The sequence below is a fragment of the Hippocampus comes genome, unplaced genomic scaffold (assembly GCF_001891065.2).
Source record: "Hippocampus comes isolate QL1 unplaced genomic scaffold, H_comes_QL1_v1.1 scaffold301, whole genome shotgun sequence".
Taxonomy (NCBI): Eukaryota; Metazoa; Chordata; class Actinopteri; order Syngnathiformes; family Syngnathidae; genus Hippocampus; species Hippocampus comes.
In genome coordinates, this window is record NW_017805928.1 from 219,848 (window position 1) to 220,424 (window position 577).

At 67.4% G+C, this 577-nt stretch overlaps 2 protein-coding genes across 2 annotated transcripts in view; one reads left to right on the forward strand and one right to left on the reverse strand.

The window, feature by feature from the left end:
* The window catches only part of snrpb2 (small nuclear ribonucleoprotein polypeptide B2), a 4,623-nt gene that overhangs the window by 3,517 nt on the left and 529 nt on the right, over positions 1–577 (reverse strand). The window lies entirely within an intron of this gene.
* The window catches only part of kif16ba (kinesin family member 16Ba), a 16,024-nt gene that overhangs the window by 737 nt on the left and 14,710 nt on the right, over positions 1–577 (forward strand). Inside the window, exons 3-5 of the mRNA XM_019889683.1 lie at positions 33–137; positions 233–349; positions 474–571. Coding sequence (XP_019745242.1) covers positions 33–137; positions 233–349; positions 474–571 — 320 coding nt within the window. The remainder of the gene's footprint in view (positions 1–32; positions 138–232; positions 350–473; positions 572–577) is intronic.

Below are 577 nucleotides of genomic sequence, written 5' to 3' on the forward strand. Positions count from 1 at the left end.
CAACCCACCCCCCCCCCCCCCTTTTACCGAAGCTCTCGGAAGGCGTGGCGGGGGAACCCGGCAGGGATCCCACCAAGACCTTCACCTACGACTTCTCCTACGACTCGGGCGGCTCCGGCTTCGCGACTCAGGAGAAGGTCGAGCTCGCTGTGCTTCGTCAACCCCGCGCCCCCAAAAAGTCCGGCCCCGCCAGAGTTTGCGACGGCGGGTCCTTTTTTGCCGCCCCCGGCAGGTCTTCCTCGACTTGGGCCGCGACGTGCTGGAGGCGGCCTTTGAGGGCTACAACGCCTGCGTGTTGGCCTACGGTCAGACGGGCTCCGGGAAGTCCTACACCATGATGGGGAATCCGGTAACCGTCGCCTTTTCGCCGTCCGAACCCGAGCCGAGAAGGCTTTGCGCCCGGCGGCGGGGAAATTCTGGCGAGCGAGTCCGCCGCCCCGCCCGATCTGAGAGCGCTCGTGTGTGCGCGTCAGGGAGACGCGGGATTGATCCCGCGGATCTGCGAGGCCTTGTTCGGCCGCGTCGCCGACGCCGCTCGGCGGGACGAAGCTTCTTTCCGCGCGGAAGTCAGGTGACC